A 25,462-nucleotide genomic window follows, 5' to 3' on the forward strand; every position below is an offset into this window, starting at 1 on the left:
ATCCTACACGTGCAAGCTGAAACTGTACTCGAGACAAATAATATTCTTCCCGATGTCTTGTTTTCGATATAGTTTTGTGCAGGCTGCTATTAAATGTACACTATTTATTTAGTAGGAAATACGTTACTCTACGGCTCCCGTTTTGAGTCGTAAAAAGGCAGGCTAAAAATTAAAAAATAATATTCGATGAACGTATTGTCTTAATTATATTGTATATAATAGCACAATATTAAAGTAGTAGCGCGATTTATACTGTATATGAGCTACGTAAACGCTGAGTAATTTAACCATTATTTTGGTGCGACTTAAAAACTCACTTTTTGTGTTGAACATATATACAATATATGATTAAAATAAGTGCATTCATCTTTTAAAAATATATGGCAGAAAATAATTTCCCATTTATGTCTGTTGCCTGTAATTGTGCTTATTTCTATGACTTTTTCCGTCCACTCGCGTTAACGTTCCCGAAATTTTCTTCAGGTATTAAAAAAAAAGATTAAATGTTTACAGTCCATTTTATTCTATTGATGTTCTTCGCTATTTCGTTCTTGATTTGTGAAAAAAAAAACAGAACTGTGATTCACGAAGGGAATGGAACGGAATAAAAAGACGACCAGATTTTCTTTTGCGGAAATTTCCTGATGAAAAATACCCTGTCAAGAACAAGCCGGTCACTCCCAGACTTGCATCCACGTGTAACGAGGGAAAGCAGAAAACACTGAGCTTAATACTGGGACCCACAGTCACAAAACTCACACAGGTGTTCAGACCCAGAATTAGCACCAACTTCAGCAGAATGTCTGGTAGCGACGGGAGCAGAAACTGGCAACTCAAATTAAAGTAGTCGAAATAGTCACATCATTTTTTACTTTTTAGAAGACCTCATTGCGTATTGTCCACCTTTAATGTCATGTTAATAAAGAAACGATAAACCCGTACAGTACATTTTGTTCACGTTCTGCTCCCTCGCTCCAGCACCACAGCATGCACTGTACATATACACACATATACATTTAAATGTTCATTTAAAAAAAGATGATACGTTTATTCTGTTTGAACTGTTAGAAATATCGAGGAGAAAATACTAACTGTATTTCCATTAACGAGAACCCTGTCTTCGAAAACCTACGCCATCGCGTCTCACGCAATTCAGCGCCTTTTCCACCGTCCAGTTTCAGTCCTGTATGAGGTCAAAGGTTGTAGCACAGATCCAAATATAATTGGAATGTTTTACGTAACACGATCGCGACATGCAGCGCACTCGACTTTTATCCCATTAACATGTGACGACAGGTGCAAAACCGTCGTTTTTAGATATAATAACAAGCGCTCCTTAAATAACGGGGCTATAGCGTTATATATATATATTTTAAAAAGGTTATAAAAATAGAAAACTATTAACCAGCTGATTTTCTTTCATGATACTGAAAGGCATTCATTTAAGGTTTCAACTGAAGTTTAACGTCAGCTGAACAAGTTTCCTATTTCCCTGACTGGTCAATTTTATTCACAAAACACACTGTTATGTCTGGTCTTTGGGCATTCCGCACTTCATGATTTTTTTTTTTCCACTGAAGCAGCAGGTTGACCTGGCTGCCATTTCATAGCGACGATGATAAGTAACTGGCCCTAGAATTAGCGATGTTCGGGAAGGCATTGGGTAAAAACAATAGCACAGCCGCACTGATGAGTGGGCTTTTACATGATTTTAAAACACCAAGCAGGGTAAATAGACGTATAGACGCAACGAGCGGTCATCCTCATTGTCCTGCTAGCGACATGCAGCCCCATCTGTATGGAAACACCAACAACAGTTAAAGTTGTGAGGTTGCCTGCAGGCGGGAAGCGAAAACTGAATTAGTACATTTTATCCGTGTAATTATTTCCGTAACTTTACGGCAAAGACAAGTTAATTTAAAAGTATTGCATTTTAGCCTCGTATACCGTTGTAAAGAGGAACGGTCATTTTAATCCAGACCAACCCGACCCGAGAGCAGGATTGCGGAGGACAGAGAAAAACTCCGGATGTCAGTAATGTTATAATTGTAATTAAGAATGCAAAGGAACAGCAGATTATTTTCAGATTACCGTTTAAAAAGGATCCTGGCAGAATTCAGTTCCCTTTTAATACATCTATTCAGACATATGAGAACGACGCATCGCCAATGTTTTTTTTTTTTAAAAAAAGCAGTTTAAAAACCCCGCATCGTGATATGGTATTTGAAATATTTCTGTAACTTTAAAGGACTGTTCTTTTTAAAGAACCCCTTACAGGAAACGAAGAGGAACGCGCTCACAAAAACTCACAACGATCTGAGGTTAAGATCTTATTAATACCTCGCAATTATTTCTGGTGTCTTGGTTGCGCGAGTACTATGGCCTAAGGCTATAGCACCACCGCACTGCAAATTAGCGAAGCGAGGCGAATATTAAAGACGTTGATCACATTCATTATCGTGTTATCTTGATAATTAGAGTTGAGATGACGCGCAGATGCAGCAAGGAGAACACAAGAAATAACATAAATAATAAATGATATTTTAACGTGACGGGATTGAGTTCGGTATATAATACTCAAAATGTAAAATAATATTTAAGCGAACCGCAAAATTAATTAAATGCGTTTTTAATTCAGGATGATAAGATGTAAAGGGGCGATGATAATAACAGTTGCAACAAGAACAATAACAACTACAGTTATAGCGATGATGTTGACGAGCGAGGGGAACATTATTCCATCCTTGTGGGCAAACTACGGAACAGCAGTATGTTCTTCCCCGGCAAGGTGTCCCATAGCTTCGGCTATATAAGGAAATAATAGTATGTCAGAAAAAGGCCAAGGTCAAACATTCCTATTCGAATTCAAGTTGAAAACGGGCCACCTCCACACGTCACCATAAGAAGTTTTAATTTATATTTATATTACACTGCAGGTAACATGCTATACGACGTCAGTGGGATTGAAGACATCTAACCTCGCTTATTACCTTTGGACTGTAATTTTAAAAGCCTAAAAGTAATTATTTTTCTTACCAACCCCATGCATACACGATCAAATATGTACATGATCATTTTCCACAGCCTGCTTAGCAGCGGAAAGCCGGCAGCGCGAAACGTCTGTGAATCTTAGGAGTGCCCCCTACTGTTGTAACAGGTATACTCCAGCTTCAAGCGAACCCGGTTTGGAAAGGTATTATTTACACGCTCAAACGCGGACTTGAAGTGCACGTTCTGCTGGGGAAATTGCTTAAATAATGAACGCGAATTGATCAAGAAAACAGAAGTTGAAAACCTCGTTCGACACAACTTTAAACGCTGAATCGACTGCAGGAGAAACAGCACTCGTCGCAAACTGGAAAAACACGCAGGACTTCAAGAGAAAACGGCCTCATCACACCGCGGAGTGCTGAAGTTAGTGTCCTGTTCTATCAGTCCGCTGTGAACCAGCCAAATTAGTTTGAGTCCAAAGGCCTATACTAATAATATATATATATATGGTGGCGCACATCACCGCCTCAAGCAAATCGCTCATGTAGTCAAGCGGACCTTTGAGTTCGGCTCCCGAGTTTCCTGAGAAACCAACGGATGTGTAAAATAAGATTTTCCTTGTGTTTCTGTGATTTCACGTTGCCCTTCGAAACGTCCCCTTGTAAGAAATATAAACATGTATCAGAAGTACTTATTTTGGGTTTCCAACATACGAATGGAAGACTGAAACATGTTTTTATATTATTATAAGATCAAGGCACGAACAGTTTGGCTGTTAGCGGCGATTTCTACCCCCCCAGTATGTCAATATCTGCAAACGCGTAGTAAAATTGACAGAATCCTTTAAGGACACATTCCATAATGATGGGAGAAATATCTGTGGTTTCCTCTTCGATTCTCTGCGTCCTACAGTACAGTATGAAGAATGTAGCGATCAAAGAAACATACTGATCTACAATTACATGACAAATTTAAATTTGGTTCGAGGAGCTTCAATTAACTCGGCTTATAAGCCCTTAAGAGCGATGGGAAGTGGTTACCAATCATCTGCCCCTACAGACAGGGAACAAGGGACTGTGGGAAGACCTAGAGGCCTGAAACATTTTTAGCTTTAAAAAAAGAGCCTGTCGATTTTGTCCCATGATAACACTTTTCATATTAACAGTGCCTGTCTCTTGAAAAGAACTAGCCCCTCCACACTCTTGATCATTTTAAACATTAGGAGAAAAGGTCCAGATGGAAGTAATTTCGCTATTCTCATTCGAGAAGGCTGGGGAAACATCATTAACTGCGCTCCACATGAGCAAAACTAGTCGCGGGATGGGCATTAACCTTGTTTTTAAGAGGGGGTCTTGAGGGAGAGAAAAAATACTTCTAAAATAATAATTTTACTTAACTGTTGATAATTGCTATTTTTGATTTTCAGCTAACAGGTATGGCTCAGGAGGGTTTTCCTGGAACTGACAAATAGCAAACAGTTTTACTCCATTTTCCAAACAGTGAATAATAATGTTCCATTGAAAAATGGAAAATTGCTGAGTGGTGTGTTCTGTTAGCTGTCATTGGAGTTAAAAGAATAAAACATTTCAGGAAGAAGTCCACAATTTATAAAATTCTATTCCCAAGGTGAAAACATTATGATTGCAGAAACATTACAGCAATCTTATTGCACTTTCTTAAAAAAAACATCAGAAAAAAGGGGACTGCTTAAAGAGGCCGTTGCTCTTTAAAAACAAATTTAGTTTTTAAAGCATTACTGAACAATCTCAGGAGAGCAGTTACTGTAAATAAGATCAGTCATGTTTAATTCTTCATTAATTTAATTCATTAAACATAAAAAAATAAAAATGTTAAACTGTCTTTTTTCCCCCAAATTGTTTTCAGTTTTCTGGCTATGTTACATCACAGCCAAAATATTAACATAAAGCTTACAAAGACTCGATACAGAGAGATTATAGCACGATCCTTTGACATTTCTCTAGCTTTCATAATTTTAAAGATAATATTTAACGTAACTTTAAAACATCTACAGTTTAGAAAACAGAATATTAACACTCAAACCAGTTACATAACAGCAGGGACAAAATTCCCTTTTACTAAACATTCCCAGCATAAGATTGGTTAACAGCTTCTCTTGTAGACCAGATGTTGAAGTAAACTGGTAGAGCTCTTCTTTCCAATTACCAGATCAACCTGAAACAATGTAGTTCGCCCCTGTGTTTCCTTGCAATCTCTATGTAGACTGGAGAAGGAGAATATAGGAGGATTTGTACGTTGCCTTTCACATTGCTGATGCAGTGAATACAGACACTGTATCCAGTATGAGACTGATCTACTCCTACATCCAGGAAACGAGCCACATCAACAGATTTTGCAGCATTTAGATATGGAGCTCAGCAGAGAAAAGATTTAGCAGATGTTGAAATCTGCAAACAAAATTTTAAACACGGGGTAAAATGATACAAAACTGTATGGTCGGTTTGCAGATATGTTATATTCAGTCCCATCTGGCAAACACTGGAGTTACATCTGAGATGTGTGTGTGTTCAGAGATGACTGGTAAATGTCCCCCAGAAATGTCATCATCTAGAGATCAGCAGCAAGTAAAAGATCACCTCCTAAGTAAAGATGAGTCAGCTAGTGAAGAATTAAGCATTTTTCACAAGAATTAGTGCTTTCTAAACTTCATCTCACACACTTAACGTGGTCAATTTTAAAGTATTTCACAAAATAACATTCTATAGGAGGAAGCATCTTAAGAACATTTCAGGATCAGAACAGAGACAGATCTTACATCTAAAACCCAAAATTGCAACATTATAAAACCCTAGAGTATGCATTTCTTGTGCTTTGTCAACATACCTAGACTTAGTGAGGTTTATTCATTTAAAAGAATAATAAGTTTAAGTACTTAATTACTATGCTCTTGTACTGTGTTCTGCATGTGTCTTAAGAACATCCTTAACTTTCAAACACAGTAAAATCACACTTAAATGAATAAAATCAATGAATGACCCACTAAACAAATATAAACCATGAAGAACTGCTGAAATCTTCAAGGTGTAGGTCTCCATCTGTTGTCTTTTTAAAGATAACTGGGGGATGTTCAGTGAATCTCATAATGTTGACAACTTACTGATGTTACTAGCAACATTTGAAAAGTAAGTTCTGTTCATTTTCCATAAGTAAAATCCGCTGCTCCCCTTGTTTATAAAAAGTCACAAAAGCTGCCTGATGTTGACATTAATCAGGAATGACACTGGGCTACCAAGGGTTATATTAGTTTACATCAGTGATCAGAACAGATTGTAGAAACCAAAGCATATCTAGATTCCACTGAGCACCAGACACGTAACTCTCTTGTTTCTGGACAAGTACAGAAAAAAATGGACAGCATTCAGATTGCACTTGCTATTACAAAAGTACTGAAAAGCTTTACTTAAAAAAAGCAACAGATTATTTGTTCAACTAAATGCTGGTTTCCTAAATGATCTTTTCATGGTTACTCAACACAGATTTAAAGATTTAGTGAACAGCAGCAAAGATTCCAGGTGAATTAATGACATCCAGAAGCTGCATTTCTGTTAGCAGCTACATTTTGCATGTCTCAAAAAGATAAATTGCAAACGCAGAAGAGTTTTTTGTGGAGCACACCTATGACCATCACTGCCGGCAGTTCCCAGAATGCTCCTGCCTCCAGGATAATTCCTCCATCAGGAAAACCCAATACGTCTCCTAACCTCCTGATAAACAACAGAAGCACGTTCCTTAGCCTTTTCTGCCCCTCGGCTTAACACCTTCTCCAGGTACCCAGCGTCGGCCCGGAGTCGCTGCACCTCGGCCCGGATCGGGGAAAACTTCTGGATGACAGCTTCAGCTACAACGTGTTTGTACTGGGCCGTCTCCAGTCCCTCACTCTGGTGAACCACCTCCTCCACTGTCTGTCCAGTCACTGCTGCATGGATAGCCACCAAGTTGGAGACGCCAGGCCTGTTCTCGGGATCGAAGGTGACCTCGGAGGTGAAATCCGTGACTGCTTTACGGAATTTAAGCCGGATGTCATCTGGAGTGTCCGTAATGTTGACTGTGGCTAACTTCCGAGGATCGGATTTAGACATTTTGGATGTGGGGTCCCTGAGGGATTTTACCTTTCTTGTTACACCTGAATTTTGAGAAGACAAACAAAGAATAAACGAAAGTGACTTTCTTGCTCTTTAATTTTAAAATCAATACAGAAAATGGCCCACTACAGCTGGACTTGCGTTCTATCCAAACTGTACGTTCCTATCACCGAAGACCTCCCCTCCACCCCTGTCAATCGCACCTTTCAGATGATTTCAGAAAGAGGCGATGACTGGTACGTGCATCATAGGTGTAAGAATGCCACAGCCGCTCCAGAAACAACTCTTTCTCTCCTTGTGGGGTCAAAATATTGCAAATGCACGACATCAAAAAGACTTGTTTTTCGCACTAGTAAATCCGAACCTTGGTTGAATTTTAAAGCATTGTTTTAATAAAGCCCGTCTCCTTGTCTGACCCAACCCATTGTCCTGCACTGTACCTAAACTACAGTAACTAAACAGCACTTGAAAACGGTGTTCGGACTCCACTTACTCAAAAGTGGCTGTGGGATGGGAAAGCAGTCCCCGTACTTTTGGTTGAAGATGCGAGCAGTGTCCTGCGCCAGTTCCAAGTGCTGGATCTGATCTTCTCCCACCGGAACATGGGTGGACCTGCAGCAACACACGAGGTTTCCGTAAAGGATCTGGAACCGTCGGCTTGACTTTCCCCTGACAACAAGCACGTCTCGCATGTGGGCACTCAAAGGGGAAAGGACAGGCGTGTAAGATATTCTGAGAAACAGGTCACCTTTTTTGTGTTGCTTCAAAAGCCCCTTACGAATCACAGATCATTTACCTGGTGAGGAAATTGTGTCACCTAGCTATGGCTTGCCGGATTTAATAAGCCCTCAAAAGCAGAAAGAAATAAGCTGTTTTATTTCATTAAGGACGGTCAACAATAGGCACCAGGGCTGTGGCTGTTGCTGGAAGACTTCCGACAGTAGGCTTAATGCCTGTCTGTGGAAATGTCATAACTTGTCGTACTTGTATAAGAGGATGTCTGCAGCCTGCAGAATGGGGTAGGCGAACAGGCCCACGCTGCCTTCATTCTTCCGATTGCTCTTCGTCTGGTGCAGAAAAAGGAAACAAAGGATCAGACACACCAGATGCGTTTTACGCTGCTTTGGAAAAGGACATCCCAGTGAACCTCCACTGCAGAAGTGACCCTTACCCGTCATTCTGCGGGAAACTTGCACGAGTGTTTCCAAGCTCAGGGAGCCCTTTACATGTTAGCTATGGACCTGAATGACTTAACACGTTTGTTTTTGTAAGATCCGATGTGCAGCAAGACTTTGGCTGTTCAAAGTCAAAACTGTCTTATACTTCAGCAAGACTTCCAACAGTTTTAAATCTCTGACCTAGAAAATACTTGCCAGTTTTAGAAATGTCCTCCTGAAGCATACAAGACTTACTCGGTGTGGAATAAGTCACCAAGAGATACAAAAATGGCCAAGACAGACTGTACTGCACTGTTTACCTTCCACTGAGGTAAATGTCGTAGGCGAGGTATGCTGGTCAGACAGCCAAGAACCCAGCAGAGCTCTGTGTGCTCAGACACCTGTGGGAAAGCAAAGAAGACAACGGTAACGCTCACCTGATCGCTTAAGTAACGACACCTGGTCAGCAAATACCTGCACAATTAACAGAAAGGTGGAAAATGTCTGAATCCTTCAGAAACATTATTTTTTCCCCCTAATCTGGGTGTGAATTTGCTTTTTTACTTTCTCTTCAGCCACTTGTCTTTATGCAGCATCAAAACATGCTCGCGAGGATACAACCACGTCGGCCTCGGCTTAGCAACTCCTCTTCTCACCTGACTCTCTTTCCGGATCGGCTGCAGCAGTCGTAACATCAGCAGACAAACTACGTTTCACTGCGAGCCTTGGAATACATGGTTATACCATACCTGGCACGAAAAGCTCATTCTTCCCCCAAAATGTAATTAGCGATCGATAACACTTCACAGGGTTACGTTCCAGCTCTCAAGCTTGTTACTGCTTCGACACCCTGAACTAGTTCACACTTCTTGATCGCCGTTTTTAAAACCCGAGGTTCTCCAGGTGTGATGAACCCAATCCAGTATTCTGGGCTAATGCCAAGCAGCGCAGGTTAAAGCAAATGTGCACCACACTCCACATTTCAATGTCGCTACATCGTCACCAGGGACACTGTTGGTCCCACAGTGGAGTCAGAAAAGGGAGAGGGGAAGGGGGGGCTTTCCGTGTTCATATAACTTTCCTGCCCAGAGAGGCGCACCTCGCTGTCAAGACCATTGCACGGTTTTAACGAGCTCGTTCACGGCTCACACATCATGTGCCTCTGACACCGCCCGATTCCTGCCAAGTGTGCGGATTCTCGCTGTTCCAGGCTCCACGCTGAACAGCACCCGCGCCCACTGAAAGGTTCCTCCACGATCCCACAGGAAGAAAACCCCCTGGGGCGGTCCGGAACCTGCCCCAGGTGCAATCTCTATTACACCAGAGCAGACATCTGGGAGCTGTTTTATCAACCAGCAATGGGCCACACAGACCCCTGCAGAACAGGTCTGGGGGTACCCAGTGACGGAGCGGGTGTGTCCAGCAACCCTGCTGCAGGGACCTGCTTCATGTCACAACACATGAAGACACACCAGGACTCTACCGAGATCAGAACGAAGCCCGGCCAAGTGCAGGAGCAGTATCACGGACGTATAAAGGAATTTCAGACACCGTTTCATCACAGTGCAACTGTTTTTCTCCCTGATTCGCCTTTTAATTTATGCAAACGCTTCAGAGCCCTGACGGTTTTCAATAACTCCAGTTAAAACAAATGAAAACTAGAATTTCAGCACGGGTCCTAAAAGAACAGCCAAAGAACTGAATCATACACTAAAAAATAAATCAGAGATATGATTTGGATTATTACAACATTTAATTATTTTCAGACACTCATTGGTAACAGAAAGAAATGTTATATACACACAGTTAATTTTACTCCATGTTCCCCTTGGTTTTTGTACACTGGCATGCCACAAAAACTAACACTACACCCCCCTAGGCTGTCGTTCCAGTAGGTTAAGTGTTTTATTCACTTATGAACCCTAAGATTTCTTCTTTTTTAACCCTCTCCCACTGCCCCCTCCTTAAGACACTATTGATTTCAATTCGTCACGATGTTCAGTGAGGTCAAGTGTTTTTTTTGGATATAGGTTTTATTTTTACATGTGGAATGAACTGTACGTTGTATTCGATGGGAGGTCCCCAACAGAGCCAAGATATGTGGCATGAAGTTTAACTAAAATAAAAACAGGGGTTGTGGGGGTGAACGTTCAAAGTTCCAGTCTGAAGGGACCAGCAATCCTGAAATGCTAAAATCACCACACTACTGAGAAAACAACCTCCCTGAAATACAGTGGTGGAAAGACATCTTTGTTTTCTCAACAGATCTTTTTTCATCTTGATCACAGTGCTTTGGCTTTGCACTGTATCCGTGTTTTAAAAAACAACGTGTTGGGAGTGAGCTCACAAGTGCGTCTAGCCCCGATGTTTCCAAAAATAAAAAACCCGTCTTTTATCACTGAATTTCTCAGCAAATCTCTAAGCACTGAGGACTAGATTTAAGGACTACATGCTTTGTAAACCTCCCTGTCAATCGGTGGAACCCACAGAGATGATCCTAAACTGTGAAAAATTACGAGTACAGTGTGGAGAATAAGGAACATAAGTATAAGTACAGTGTGGGGTATAAGGAACATAAGTATAAGTACAGTGTGGAGAATAAGGAACATAAGTATAAGTACAGTGTGGGTATAAGGAACATAAGTACAGTGTGTGGCCGTCCTGACCTGCGACTGCTGGAAGAGGATTGACCGCTCCGGGTCAATGCCGCAGGCGATGAGGCTGGCCGCCACGTCCAGAACGCTGGTCCGCAGCCGGGCGGGGTCCTGCGGCACGGTGATGGAGTGGAGGTCCACGATGCTGTACAGGACGGAGCCGTGCTGCCCCTGCAGGCGCACCCAGCTCTCCAGGGCGCCCAGGTAGTTCCCCAGGTGGGGGATCCCCGTGGGCTGGATCCCGGAGAAGACGCGCTCCTCCGCCTCCTGCAGGGCAGACGAGTCCAACACCGCGGCCGTTATTACGGGGAACGAATTCCCAGGCAACGTTCTGGACCTGTGCTCCTCCCCCGGGGCTCCTTTCAGCCGCTGGCACCCGAGGTGCTCCGCGGGAGCCGCTGATCTCCGATTTTAAAGTGACAGAAAGAGAATGAAAGCCTCCAGCGAAGGTGCTTGTGGAGAGAGAAGCGCCCGGCAGTAGAGGAAGGCAAACCAGCAAATGAGCTTCCTTTTAGCTTTTTTCCTTTTAGTCCTTTTAGGACTTCGCCCTCTCGCTCTCCAATTCCTCTTAGCCCCACGCAGCATAAAAACGAACAGCACAACAGAAGGTGCTATCCGTGAGAATCAGGATGAGATCTAGTCTTGCTTTTTGTTTAAATAACCAGGAGTTAAAACTTCAGCGGTGTTATAAGGGACTGTAGGGACAGAGATGAAAACTTTTGTATGTTCTTTTTATGTGTGAGAAGAAAGTTTTAAACCTCCTTGTTAAGGTCAAGTTGAGGTCACCTAAAAATGAAGCTCAATCTACAATCCTAAACATTTAAAAGGAAAACTCACTATAATTGTTAAAATACACAAACATTTTACTCTTTCAAAACTGTAATGATTCTCCTTGGTGTCTCTGTGTGTATTTATTACAATTTAATGCAATTTCCACATAGCCTGTCATTCCATTTAATACCATTCATGACATTGATCCCTGATATAGGAGGAGGCCCAGTACAGTGACTGCAGAGTTGTTAATAATAATTACAATAATTGCTAACACTTATATAGCGCTTTTCTGGACACTCCACTCAAAGTGCTTTACAGGTAATGGAGATCCCCTCCACCCCCACTAGTGTGCAGCCCCACCTGGATGGTGCGCCAGTCCTCTCCCCACACACCAGCTCTCAGTTGGGAGGAGAGCAGAGGGATGAAGCCAGTTCAGAGATGGGAATTATTAGGAGGCCATGATTGGTGAGGGCCAAAGGGAAATTTGGCCTGGATGCCAGGGTAACACCCCTACTCTTTTCAAGAAACGCCCTGGGATTTTTAATGACCACAGAGAGTCAGGAACTCAGTTTTATGTCTCGTCCGAAAGATGGCGCCTGTTTACAGTCTAGTGTCCCCGTCACTATGTTGGGGGCATTTGGACCCACATAGACCGCAGGGTGAGCGCCCCCTACTGGCCCCACTAACACCTCTTCCAGCAGTAACCTTAGTTTTTCCCAGGAGTCTCCCCTCCAGGTACTGACCAGGCTCACACCTGCTGAGCTCCAGTGGGCTGCCAGCTGGGAGTTAATTTGTTGGTACAGTCAACACTACCGAAAATGATAATAGGATCAGTCTGAAAAACAAATGACCAGATACATTTAACAGAAATACAGACCATTTTGCTGGAATTACAGGACATGTATAGCTCACCACTGCCAGCCAGAGTTTAAGACGTGCTTGTCCGATTGATGTATATAGCAGGCTTCAAAAAAAGTCAGCCCACTTAGAAAATGAAACACCTGACAGGAGCAAGAGGTTTTTGCAATGGCCCACATGGCACACTGGAAATGTTCAAAAGATTCTGTGAGACCTTGTACTGCCACTCAACAAAGGCCAAGGATTGGCCAAGGATTGCACTGGAAAGGTACCAGATAAGCAGCCGTGAGCTGCCAGTTGGCAAAGGTAGCGGCACTTGAACTGCCAGTTACTGAAGCTTAGCTGTACGGTTCTCTAATTGCACAATTAGCTTAGCGGTTTTGCACAATGCAGATCTCTTTACTTAAATGACATTTTCCTTCAAGGCAACTTCCAGCTTTTCCTCAAAGTCATACATATGGATATCATCAGACAAAACAGGAACATTAACAACACTGACACTGAGAAACAAAGAGATGTTAAAACATGAAGAATCTCTAAAACGAACGCAACAGAAAAGTCAAGTATTAGCAAAGTTTTTTTCTCCATTCCATCTGGCCTACTAGGCACCAGGCACTGTGAAACACGGTCTTTGTTCAATGAACAGACTTCAGGTGGACGGGGCCTCTCAGTCCTGACATGTGCTTGTGCTGAAAAGAGATGGCACTCTGGGAGTCTGGCCGCTTTCAAGAAAACACTGGACGAGATCCTTGCTCAGTTAACTACTAGGTACATGCTTGATGGGCTGAATGGCCTGCACTTATTCCCAGTCTTTCTTGTGCTCTTTATCTCTTATGTTCTACTATGAAAACCAAAATTACGCAGGTCAGCATCCACTACCGCTCTAAGTGCAACAGCAAGCGTACTGAAAGATAGTACAACACCTCTCTAGAAAGTCTAAGCGGCCCAGAAAGACCACAGTAAAGCCTCCAGTCAGGCTGCCAGGGTCTACACCCGGACAGCCCAGCCCTGACCTCTGCTCTTCCCCACATCCTGGCAAAACTAAAAGCAACAGTCTAAACGTCTGCTCATGTTCAGGGCTTCATAAAAAAATCCAGGACTTTCTTAACTCGGGGGAAGAGGTGGGGGAGTGCTAAATTAAAACTAAATTACAGTGTGTTTTTGAGCCTTGGACAAATGTTTTCTTTCTAGTGGATGTGCTGGGACTCAGCAGGCACGGGTTTGGCGATGCTCCAGAGTGGTTCAGGCAGCACAGTAACGCCTGGTACAGTACCATGAAATCATGAGCCAGGAATGTGGCTCGTAAAGACGGGGAGAATGGAGAAATGGAAGGAGGAGGTGTGCCCGGGTGGGGAGGGGGGTACGGCCAGCTTGCCGTGTGGATGCAAAGCTGCCAAAATGAACAAGAGAAATTCCCAAGTGAGCCACGAGAGGCAGTGCATGGCACATACCGTTCAAGTGATGCAACAGCTTGACTCCTCGCTTCTATGCAAAACAAACAGTACTGCTAGAACTATTTACTCCAAGGGAACAGCCGAGGGGAAGAAACCTACACTGAACAGGGCCTGGCTCTGCCTCTGCAAGACGCAAGGTAGGGTCCAGTACCTGCAGAAAGGCACGTTTTCTGTCTATACGACCCACATGCGCCCAAGCCAAGGTCTCGGCCAAATTATTAAAGTTACTAACTCTAAAGGAAAACTTTTAATCAGGCATAGGTGACAATTTAACTTTATTACAACTGCAGATATGGCACATATTATGAGAAACAATAACTTACTTTTGCGAATGAGCAACAAAGAACGTGGAAGAACAGGTCATATGCCCTTAAACCATAAACTGCTTCCTTACTCGTATCGGTTTTCTTTGTCGTGGGCGCAATTGAGAAACCTGCATCACACATCACTTCATTCGAACCTCAGTTACAATCCCCAAACTCGAGCTCATCAAGGAAATAAGTCTTCATTTTTTGGGAAGTAACTGACTGACTCTCCAATGCTTGAGCCATTGGGTCACTGTACTTAAGTATCAAGTGAAAATTCAACATTATGTCCATTCTTTAAAGTACGTTCATCACAATATAACTACTTCAAGCTAGCCTTCAATGCTGAGAATAAACGTTTCTATATAATTTACTCTGATTGCAAAAACAAGAACACACGAACAATGTCAATGGAAAAGGACAGGCTAGAACACAGAGAGGAACCCTCAGATCTTTCTCTTTGCTAATAACATAAGAATGCTATTTAATTTAAAAGACCCTAGTCTGTTTGCTCACCAGTATCTAATGGACTGGGGTTAATGCTGACGTTTCATGAAAGATGCCAGGGTATCAGCTTCAAGAACACAGCTGGGTAACTTGTTCCAGATTCACACAATTCAGTGTGTAGGAAAGTGCCTCCTGCCCTCAGTTTTAACATTATGTCAGGTTTGCAACTAGTGGGAAAGGCAGTTCTTGAGGAAACCACAATTCAGCCTGTTGTTTTCTTCTGAAAATCATGGTCCCTCTCGATACCCCGCACAGCAGTATTATTACGGGGTGTTCCATGTTCATATTTTATGCTTACTGAGGTTATGTTGTTGTGTTAGCCTGAGGAAAGCAAGGAAAGCAGGTTTTCATACATTGCTACCATATGGTGTAAGAATTATTAATTGATACTGCTGCTGGTAGCAGCAATTCATGCACTACGCGTATTTCAAACATGCATTTAAGCATTTTATTACAATAAAAGCTCCAGCTCAGCTCTCCTGAATTAAAATGTTAATTTTTCAATTATTTCTCATTGATAATGACTCTAGGACTCTTCCCAGGATCGTCCTCCTGATTTTCCAGTGCTTGAACCGCAACTGCAATCACTTCTTCTCCCAGGCAAAAATGAGAAACACGTGGAAATTAAACCAGTAAAAAGTTTTTTTTTTTTACTTCTGGTTCAGGCTTTAAAAACGCAAACCTGCCAAGTACCTGGGGTTTCCACCCCACGAGCGGCTTTCTTTATCACAGCCCTGCCGCATCACTGGGGTTCACTGTGAAAACGAACAGAGGGCTGTTTTAGAAAGAAAAGTGTGAAAGCATCTCTGTGCCCCCTTCCGCGCACGTGGCAGCCCAAAGCTTATTTTTGTCACTGCTGGCTGCCGAGAAAATAACAGTGCCCACAGAGCTCGCTTGGAAACGACGGCCTGTTTCATTTGTGTAGCCCAGCGCGCACAATGAACGGTTTCTAACGCTGATCCTAACGTTCAGCCAGTGTAACTCTTTGAAGAGAAAGATGTGAGAGCTCTTCCAGCTGCTGCTGACACATCAAAGGTAGAAATTCCAGGTAGGGAGCCAAGTGTCACCTCGCTGAACTTAAAGGGCAGAACATTCACCTCTGAGAAAGTGGAGAACAAGCCCATAAGCAACCAGGAAAGAGGCCTAACATTTGCAACACACTCCCCCATAGTTAACCTGAGGGTCCTGCTGAGCTTTAAATGTGCAGCCCACAGTACACACTTCTGTCAAGGTAAACCGTAAAACCATTAAACCAGACATCATGCTGACCACAAAAAGGCATTTCTAGGTAATGTGCCCTCTGTTCCTACTGCAACAGTACTTTAAACATTTCCAATCTCTTTTAGAAAAGCAGGAAACAGCAGTGAAATACTTAATGCTCCATTTTCTGTGTGTACGAGGGCAACAGATACAAACCTCACTGCACAGGGAAAAAGAGATGGAAAAAAGAAAACAAAAGAGAAAGAATTAAGGACACAAACGAAACAGAGTCCAAAGGAGGCACAGTGAGAGGGAGGGCAAGAGAGAGACAGAATGGAGCATTTGATTAAATCTGTGGCTGACGTCTCAGACAGGTAAGATTGATGATTTTCCTCTACACTTCACACTGTGCTGAGAGGGAAAAAAACAGAAAAACACATTGTAGGAGCCAGAGCCTACACAACGTGGGTCCGAAATCTGATTAATGAGGCTAAAATGACTTCAAAACAGCATTCCCAGTAGAAAGGTAGGAAAAGATTCCAAAAATAACCAAGCAGTTAAGAATAGCCAGTCTAGCAGCTGAGGAATCAGCCTGAAATGCTGATCTGCTGTACAGGGCTTACATTCAACTTTGTAGCAGAGCCCTTCCTTATCTTAATGCTCCTTCAATTAACATACACTTGCAAAAGTAATTAACCTGGGAAACTAGAAATTACCTTACCAAATACCTTCAAAATACAGATTTGCTTATCCAAACAAATATTCTAAGACATTTGTCTGGAAAGGAAAGCGAACAACGTCAAAGAGGCTAAGATTTATTTTTAAAGTAATGCTGGATTGAGGACGCTTGTAACTTATTGTCAAACCGAATGACTTCACTGGAATCGTTCTAGTTCTGCATGATTGCATTATTATTTTTAGTTTATGATGGCTTGGATGTCAAAACTATAATAGCATATGTTTAAGTCTAACAAAACAAACTGCCACATAAAGCAAAATCAACACACACTTCATAAATTAATCAACGTATAATTTTGGTAATATTCAGGAACATGCCTGCCAAGACAGTTACTATAATGATGTTTAATAAACAATGAGCAGCTGTCTTCTATGATCATGAAGGATGAAGTGATTTTTCTCCAAAAGAGGTTACAGGCTATTATGTCGTACTGTATATACTGTATTTTGTATGGACTGCTTGTTAGATTACTTAATAATCAATTTATTATTGTATTGCAATAAATTAAAGAGATTACTTCACAGCCGTGTTGCTAAAAGCAAGCTCAATTTTAAATAATTCAGTGCGTACAGTTCTAAGAACGTGTTATTTTTTCTCTTTGTGGAATTCACACTCTTCCCCAGTGATATTTACTAAAGCAGCTCTCCAAAAACGCACACGGTTAGAAAAAACACAGACCTAAAAATAAGCTTAGATTTTTAATCAGTCGTACAGCTTTCAAATGAGAGCTCGGGAGGCCAATACAATTTGAGGTAAAATTTAATATAAAAATTCTCTCTGTAACTTTGATTTCTTCAAAGCAAAGTCCGCTCTGCAACAAATCCAGACCACAGAGAGCCCCAAAAATGTTTGATATATAATGAATGTGAAAGGCCCATGCTTATTAACTGTCAGTCTACAAAGCTGGTTCCTAAAATGAACTTTTAACCTATATAGTCATAAAGAGGCATAACTGAAAGACGGAAGCAGACAAAGGAAGGCAGAAAAGACGAGATAAGACATGAAATAGAAGGAAGGACATATTTTAGCCCGAAACTTTGGCGTTTCCAGGTGTTTCTGCTTAAAGCATAGTGACGCAGAAAGTGCTTTTTTTAGCTCAGAATATGAGGTAAAAAAAATAACATAGATTAAAACAAACAACGAAACAAAAATAACAGACGTACTTCATAAATTCATCAATGTCTAATTATGGGAATAGTCAGAAGAGCTCCGGCCAAGAGCCACTCCGACAACTCTGGTCATTTCCTCTGTGTGCAGAATCGCTGCTTACTTGAACAGGACCCAGAGGTCTGATACCAGATATGTGGGACATTTTAATCAAAACCTAAGAAATCTGTCCAAACTTTGCAAAATGTGATGTGGAGCATTTATATGGCACCGTTAAAATTTATGGGAGTTTACGGAGCTTATTTCCAACAGAGGAATACATCTTAAATGCTAAGATCTAAATGAAAAAAAAAAACAAATAAAACATTTCTTGGACATGCTCTAGTTGCATTTGAAAAATATACTATTAATGAACAGCCTGAAGAATTAAAGCCTTGATTGAATTTTGTTTCATGCTTAGTATCTAAACTGTTCTTGTGTATATTTTTAAATGCTAGAGTTCAGTTTTGAAAGATGTACAAATATACACACCATTCTGAAGTCTGAAGACATTCGGTGCATTTCAAAGGCAGGAAGTAGTAAGAGACCCCACTTTGGTTCTCAAATATATCCTTATTGTGCACAGAGCAGGCCAGACAGGATCAATTTCTGACAAACGAACAGTATTTCTTAGCAGCACACAGCTTGAAATGTGCCATCACAGACCGATTCCTTCAATTATCTGTAAAAAAACTCAAACCTGAGCTCCACAGAGCAAATGTGCCTGTAACACATTCATGCAAACAAAACACACATTTCAGAAAAAAGAAATAACTTTTAGATTCACGTGGCGACGAAAGCTTTACTCATCACAGACGCGATTTTGTATCCTCCGGACTGTGCTGTTGTCTCAGCTGGTCAGACTGGCTTTTCATGAGTAATCGGCACAAAAAGAAAATGCAAAAACAGGCTCCACAACTGTAAACAAGTAAAAAGCTAAATAATTAGGAAAAGCAGATGGAAAATGCATCAGTTAAAAATAATATTTTGATTTAATATATATATAAAATATGTTAGGTAACTAGAAACTTTATTTTAAAAAGAGGCCAAACCGCACCTACAGGGCCCTGCAGTTAAGAAGGGAGATAGAGTTGCCACCACTACAAGAATTATGTTCTGTTGTCTTTTCTCCTATAAAGAGGTCTGTTTCTGTGCGGAAATCATATAGGTAAAGATTAAAATACTCTAGTGGAAGGCAATATATAATGCGCTTCTTTATCACACATCCGTTAAAACACGTTTCAGATTCGCCCTCACTTGACGCGTGTTAAGGGGTCGACTGCAACTTCTTGCTTACATTATGGGAACAATTATTTTTTTTAAACGAGAACACGTACTTTTTTTGACACACCCGCCTCCGGACGTTGTGCGTTTCAGCGCGCACATTTGGGGCAGGTTAATGAAACGCAAACTAACACTTCATTTCTGATGATGTTTCTGGTAAAGAACTCTTGCCATGTTGAGGGCCTGCCCACCCTCCTCCCATCCCAGCACACACCTTCCCAGAGACCCTCAAGACCAGTCTTAACAACACACAGACGCCCAGCGGTTACCTCACATTCCAACAATAAAACACTGCACAGCAACTTTACAGCACACAGCTCATACATCATCTGGAAGAGCTAGCAAAGCATAAGGGGCTTATTTGTGCAATAATGCAGGACCAGCCTAATAATTAGTGCCCCTGTTTTTGGTAAACGGACTAATGATTGTTACATGCGCCTTGGGACTCATTGTTTGAGTTCGCACTCTATTAGCTCTTGAGCACTGCTCGTGCCATGCTGACAGGAGAGGCCCAGCTCTAATCCCAAACTAGAAAAACCGCCGAAGACGTCTCGGCACTCTTGAGTGAGCAATTCCACCACGTGTCACAGTTAGGCAACACCCTGCTTTTGTTCATGTTTCTTTAGCCTTTTATTTTCTTGCTGTGCTTTAGCTTTCGTTATGATTTGAGCTAGAAATCTTGGCCGCATCAAAAGCTGCACACAAACCGGTACTTCAAATCGCATCGCAGTCCCTCAAGTATAAAGATCCAGGGAGCTGATAAAGGAACAGAGTGATTAGGCTTTTCCAGATCTCTTATAAATATGTCAAAGAAAAGAGTGACAAAAATGAGTAAAACAAGATGGGAGGGGGGGAAAGGTTCTTTGGACTTAAAAAGTCAGAGAAGTAAGATCAAATGCATCTGATGCTGCCAAAATTACCTTAAAGATCGGGGACTGCAAGCAAAGCTAAAACCAGTGCTTCCCAGCTGACTGGCAGCTGAAAGTTTGACAGACTGCAACGGGCCAATTAGCAAAAGCAAACACAGAGACACATTTCAAATAACTTCTGTCAGCTTCTTCCTCTTAATCCTTAACTAAATAAGTAGGAATAACAAGCTTTAATTTGAAAGCAATAAAAAAGTCCCAGTTCCATCGTTGTGTTATGTGCAGTAACACATAACTCATGAATACCTGCTGCCAGCAGTGTTTAAGGTTTACCTTCAACAGTGCTTGTGAAGGAGTCATTATGAGGAGAGGACTCAAGCTAATGAGGAAATCTTTCTTCAGCTTTAACACATTCTCTTCTTCTACCAGACAAAAACCGGTCATACGACCAACAAACACAAAGGTGTGAACACAGCGGAGCAGTAAATTTCAAGGAAATACGATGAAGAATGAAAAACATCTGCAGTTAGTTTGGCTTTGCAGTACAGGATTTTAAGTTAAACTTGAGTGGAATTAAAACTGCCAATTCAGTTGCAGGAAAGGGCAAATATTCTGGGCTTTATTTAATGTCCTCTTCATAATCCAACATGACAATAAAATTGATGTATTGGTCATAAGTCAGAGGGGGCAAATACACAACGTCATTATAAGACAGCTGTAGTCGCTTCATGCTGCGCTTTGTGACATACAGTTAGTGCTGTGCCGACTTTCCCACAGAACATTACAAGATATTCTGTGTATTAAGTGGAAGCTAATGAAATGCATGAAAACTGGAAGTAGGAGACAGTTCATCACCCATATGGCTGTGAAGGTTTGGAACAATCAACACAGCCATGCTGAGAACTGCCTGGCGTCTCTTAAACACTGCCTGCAGGCTATATGTGCAGAACAGCCACCTCTGCCTCCTCATTATATATGTTCTTAAATGTATCATTTTTTCTACCGTGTCAAATGAGGACAGTGAGGTGTAAACTGAGACTTTCACCACGATCTCTAATAATAATGTTCTTAAATGTATCATTTTTTCTACCGTGTCAAATGAGGACAGTGAGGTGTAAACTGAGACTTTCACCACGATCTCTAATAATAATAATAATAATAATAATAATAATAATAATAATTTTTCATTAAAGACATGTTTGCGAAGTGCAACTCCCCAAAACTTTATTTTTCTTAAAGTCAACTTAAAGTTTACTTAAAACTTTAAGTTCCACCCTGAACTGAAAGCACTGGAGCCCTTTCTTTAGAGGGAGCAAAGTTATTGGGACAACTGGCTGACCGGGGGTCTCCTGCTTGTCAAGTGTTTGTTCTTGGCTCATTAAAGAGCTGTGATCGTCCTATCAACCTGTTAGAGCTCGGAGTCCACTTGGAAAACTTAAAATAGAAACACAATAATCAGAACCACAGCGCAGAAACTGGACACACCAAAACCAACAAGTCAGAATATACTGAAGAATAAAGAAACCACAGGTGTAATTATCAATTAGCCAAGACCGCATCGGCCAAGAAAAACATCTGCTGCTGATGACAGAAAGATTAGCAGAGCTGCCTAGGTAAAACCCTGAAACAACTGTCAGTGACACCAACAGCAGCCTCCAGATTGTAGGAGGTACCAAACCCCACCGCCTGCTGAGGACCAAGACAGCAGACTTACAGGCTGCAAGATGCAAGCCTCTCATCAGCTCCAAGAACAGAAACGCCAGATCTGAATTTGCTTGGGCAACCCAAGATGAGCCAGGAGAGTTTCACAAAAATGAAAGATGAGAAGGTTAAATTGCAGAGAAAAAAAAACTGCAAATGCTAAAAAAACACCACTTTGTTTTCACACATATTAGGAGGCACTTAACCAGGCAGAATGACAATGACCCAGAATATCTCGTGCCAAAGCACCCAAGGAGATCGTCATGAGAAAAAAGTGGAAAATCTTACATTAAACACAGTTAATCATGAGTTAACCATGCTGAATAAACAAGTGAAGTCAGAATCCCTCAAAAACAGGTAAGAACACAAAATGACTACAGCATAGCATTTCAAATGATTACACAGAGAGATGAGCACAGTAGATCACAGGCATCCTGCAATTATTGTCTCAAAGGGAGATGCAGACAAATAATGACTTTTGCATTTTGAAACTGACTTGTAAATACGGATCAATACTTATGCTCACTTGAAATCACAGGCTGGAACACAAAGTATTTTTTGTTCGAATCAGATGTATGGACGGAATTAAATAATACAATTTATGAATCAAACATCTATCCTTTTTCTAACCACTTTATCCAAGACAGGGTTGCAGCAGAGCTGGAGCCTATCCCAAAGGACACACCCTGGACAGGACACCAGTCCATCACAGGGCACACACAGACAAAAACACAGGACCAGTTTTCCCAGAAGTCAATTCATCTACCAGCATGTTTTTGGACTGTGGGAGGACAGCAGAGCACCCTGAGGAAACCCAACCGACCAGGGAGAACATACAAACTCCACACAGACAGCACCCCAGGTGCAGAATTTAATCCAGGTCCCCAGCACCGGGAGGCTGCGATGCTGAGCATGGTGCCACCACAAAATGAAAACATATTATACTTATCTTCATATTAATCTCTTGATCACAAACCCAGAACATGGGAACGCAAAGACAAAATAAGATTTTATTTTGCTGTTAAGGAGGAGGGGGGCGTATGTGTCTTATAAAGATCAGGATGCTGAAGGCAGAACAGATATTTAAGCATTTTTTTGCTTGCCTCTTGGAATTCACTGGGTACATGAGTCTGTAAATAATTTACCTTTAGTAACAATAAATCTTAGTTGTAACAGTTTTTAGCTGTCTGTTATTAGGAGAATAAGGATTTAGTAGTACCTGCGTTTCTGTGTGTTTAAAAGTCTGTGTGTTGTTCTATGTAGATGATTTGTTCTGGGTGCTTCACCATAAGAAATCTCTTTACTGTCAACATGGGGTAAAGTAAAGTAAACTCAAGTACTGTTAAAGTGGTGTCTATTTCTTGTGTGAGTAAAAAGCTGGAATGTACCACACCAAAGCACCAGAGGATGTCAAAACTCTTCTTTGATTATGCTCATAAAATACAAAATCACTTAAAACTGAAAAATACCAACAAATAAGGAATTTTAATATCCAATGGTGAATCAGAATGAAGAATATGTTTTCTTTATAATAAGGTATCTGCAAAGTGCTTTACACAGAAAGCAAATGCTGAGATGGATTGTTTTAAATTTAACTGAATTAAGAAATGCATTGTTAAAAGGCACCTGAAGACAGAGCAGGGGGGCTCGTCAGTAATGTAAGGAGTGTGTTCCACCGATTAACACTTCAGAAGAAGGCCATATCGCCCAGACTGCAGCATCTTGTCACAGGGGGACATGGCCGGTCTTCATTTAAGAAGTGTGGAACCGTTCAGATGCAGCACAACAGCTCAGCAGATCCTTAAGGTAGGAAGACCCCTGAATATTTCGGGTTTTGTAAGTCAGGAGGAGTATTTCCAAGTTAGATAGCAAGAGACAAAACATAGAGGCTTAAACACAAGTGGTGTTCCTGTGGGGGCTTGGATCTGGTCGAGATTGCAGCAGCTCTGTTTTGAACATGCTGAAGTCCATCAACAGTGTGCTTAGAAGCACCACCAAGCAGTGAATTTCAGTGATCCAATCTAGAGAAAATGAAGACGTGGCCCATAATATTATGCAGGTCAAAGACGAACACACCTGCAATATGTGTGGCATGACAGTTAATGACACACTGATTAACATGTTTCCCTATATATCAAGATGCCAATCAACATATAGATGTTATGATTTATCACAGAAAGCTCTACGCCTGTTCACTTTCTTGAGACTGAACTTCTAGAGTCTAGTATTTCAATAGTCTTTGTATCGTTGTTTGGTCTATCATGTAATATTACTCACATTTTATTCCACATTATGTATTTTGTACTGATAATTCTTTTTTTTGACTGCAAACACTCTGGAAAATTAATATCAATAATATAATCAAACTAATCAAAAGACTAATACATACATGTGTGTGGGAATATTGCCTTGAAGTAAAAACTTAACCACAAAGGATTGATAGCTGAAAATAAAAAGGAAGACGTTACTATCACTCTTTCATAAATTGATGGATGAACAGAAAAGCAGATAAACTGAGAGTAGTAAATGAAATTATAATAAAGAATGACGGTTTGATCCAAACTCCAGTCCTTCCAGTATGGAACTATTAGCACATAGTGTATATTTCAGGTGGGTAGCTGCGTCAGTATGCGTAGGTTGCAAAGGAACAAGTAATGGGTTTATTCCATGCTGAAAAAAAGAAGAAAGAGAACACAACGTTTCGGCCGTAGAGACTTCTTCAGGTGAATTAACATGTTCACACCTGAGGAAGGCTCCACGGCCGAAACGTTGTGTTTTCTTTCTTCTTTTTTTCAGCATGGAATAAACCTATTACTTGTTCCATAGTGTATATTGATACCTACTACTGATGAAGTGCACTTAGTCAAGCTTTGCCTTTATTGGCATCGTGAAAAACGATTTTCTGTCTTTAAAACGATGCAATTGCTCTCACACTTATGTTTAAAACCAAACGTAAAAACAGAGCTACGGTATATAAGATGTTAAGGCGAAATAATGAAGTCAAAGCGCAGGAAAGTCCCACCACAAACTACCTTAACTAGTGGTGACTAATAGAAATGGTAAATTGATGCCGTCGTTACGTTAAACTCAAATTTTTAATTGAAACTTTCTCCTTTGCAAGACGCGATCAAATACACGTGTTAAAACGAGGGTTACGTTTTTCCGTGTCTAATTCCTCTTGTGTTTAACATCAACCTGTGTGTGATGTTAAACACGAAAGCCACATAGATCATAATTTCATTTTTAACATCTCATTTTTTGTTTATTTCTTCTTCATTTATGTTTAAAATAACAAAAGGGGGATGTATTTTTCAGTTTGTCATCTGGGCTTCACCTAGTTAAAAACGATACAATATGAGCATAATCAGCCCATCTCTTTCCAACTAATTGGACACTAGAGTTTATTCTGTCTTGGTCTTGTTAACCAACAGTAAAAAAAAAACACGACCTTAAAAAACTTTACCTTTTTTTCACAATCCTTTCCAGCACTGAACGACACTTTCGCCACTTTAAAGTTTTGAATGAAACCCGAAAGCCTGTTCATGCTCGTCCTCACGGGCAGCGCCATCTTGGGGTAAACAAGGAAGGTCAAGCCCACCCGGCCTCTCGCAGGAACTACGGCAACACAGGTGGGCCACTGTCAGCGCAGATTTAAAACGCCGAAGTGAAATATACTGGATGTATCTTTTTACACCAGGAAAAAAG

At 41.2% G+C, this 25,462-nt stretch overlaps 1 protein-coding gene across 1 annotated transcript; it reads right to left on the reverse strand.

Annotated features, from left to right (window-relative positions):
• Positions 1 to 4,793: 4,793 nt before the first annotated feature.
• On the reverse strand, positions 4,794 to 25,371 carry wars2 (tryptophanyl tRNA synthetase 2, mitochondrial). Its single transcript, XM_088644858.1, has 6 exons — positions 25,221 to 25,371; positions 10,936 to 11,190; positions 8,590 to 8,670; positions 8,097 to 8,179; positions 7,606 to 7,724; positions 4,794 to 7,153 (listed from the first exon to the last, which is right to left on the reverse strand). Exons 1-6 carry the CDS (start codon positions 25,323 to 25,325, stop codon positions 6,705 to 6,707), a joined length of 1,092 nt encoding a protein of 363 aa, XP_088500984.1. The 5' UTR covers positions 25,326 to 25,371; the 3' UTR covers positions 4,794 to 6,704.
• Between the last annotated feature and the right edge of the window lie 91 nt (positions 25,372 to 25,462).

The sequence above is a fragment of the Lepisosteus platostomus genome, chromosome 2, assembly GCF_059453375.1.
Source record: "Lepisosteus platostomus isolate fLepPlt1 chromosome 2, fLepPlt1.hap1, whole genome shotgun sequence".
Lineage (NCBI taxonomy): Eukaryota > Metazoa > Chordata > Actinopteri > Semionotiformes > Lepisosteidae > Lepisosteus > Lepisosteus platostomus.